The sequence below is a fragment of the Aphis gossypii genome, unplaced genomic scaffold (genome assembly GCF_020184175.1).
Source record: "Aphis gossypii isolate Hap1 unplaced genomic scaffold, ASM2018417v2 Contig01057, whole genome shotgun sequence".
NCBI classification, from domain to species: Eukaryota; Metazoa; Arthropoda; class Insecta; order Hemiptera; family Aphididae; genus Aphis; species Aphis gossypii.
Window position 1 is genome coordinate 26,295 of NW_026083433.1, and position 793 is coordinate 27,087.

Here is a 793-nt window from a genome sequence, read left to right on the forward strand (position 1 = left end):
AAGACGCTCGCCTTGTCAGTTATATTAATATAAAAATACATCGTATATACGTATCACTAATAATAACTATAACTATAACGATAACGAATAATGTGTACGTGTTAGTAGTAGTGGTTTTCGGACGATAAATATTGACGATTAGATAAGACACACTACACAGTACACAAGGCTATTCACGTAATCGGAATATAATCGGATATGGCCCCAGTTAACAAAAGTTAGTGGTTGTATAAAGACGTATAGTAAAGTGTAATTTATTTTATTCTCTTTAAGTGTAAATTGTTCGAGTTAATTTTTTAATTATGGCTGATCGTGGAGGAATTAAACGAAAAGCTCTTTCTGTTACTGACAAGTTGAACATTTTAAAAATGTACGATGAAAAAAGTGTCAACAAAAATCAAAAAGAAATTGCAAAAGAAATGGATTTACCTGCATCGACCTTACGTACAATTTTGGCAAACAGAAGTAAAATTGAGAGCAGTGCAATGACTGGTAGTTGTAAACGACAAAAAATAAAACATGGCAAATTCGATGAACTAGAACATATTTTGTTGGAGTGGTTTAACCAAGCACGTACTTTAAATTTACCTGTGAATGGTAACATTGTCACCGAAAAAGCACATGAAATTGCTAAACGGCTTAATATTGATGAATTTTCTGGATCTGGTGGCTGGATTGATCGGTTCAAGAAAAGGCATGGTATTGTATATCGACAAATTTGTGGCGAAGCAGAGTCTGTTAATGACGCTGATATCGCTGCTTGGAGTGAAAATATTTTGCCGAATATTTTAAA

General features: G+C 33.3%; 1 protein-coding gene across 1 annotated transcript; it reads left to right on the top strand.

The window, feature by feature from the left end:
* Positions 1–302: 302 nt before the first annotated feature.
* LOC126555748 (major centromere autoantigen B-like) lies at positions 303–765 on the top strand (the record flags this gene model as incomplete). The annotated part of the gene is made up of 1 exon (XM_050210632.1): positions 303–765. A coding segment is annotated over exon 1 (463 nt), but the record flags the coding sequence as incomplete, so codon positions are not given.
* Between the last annotated feature and the right edge of the window lie 28 nt (positions 766–793).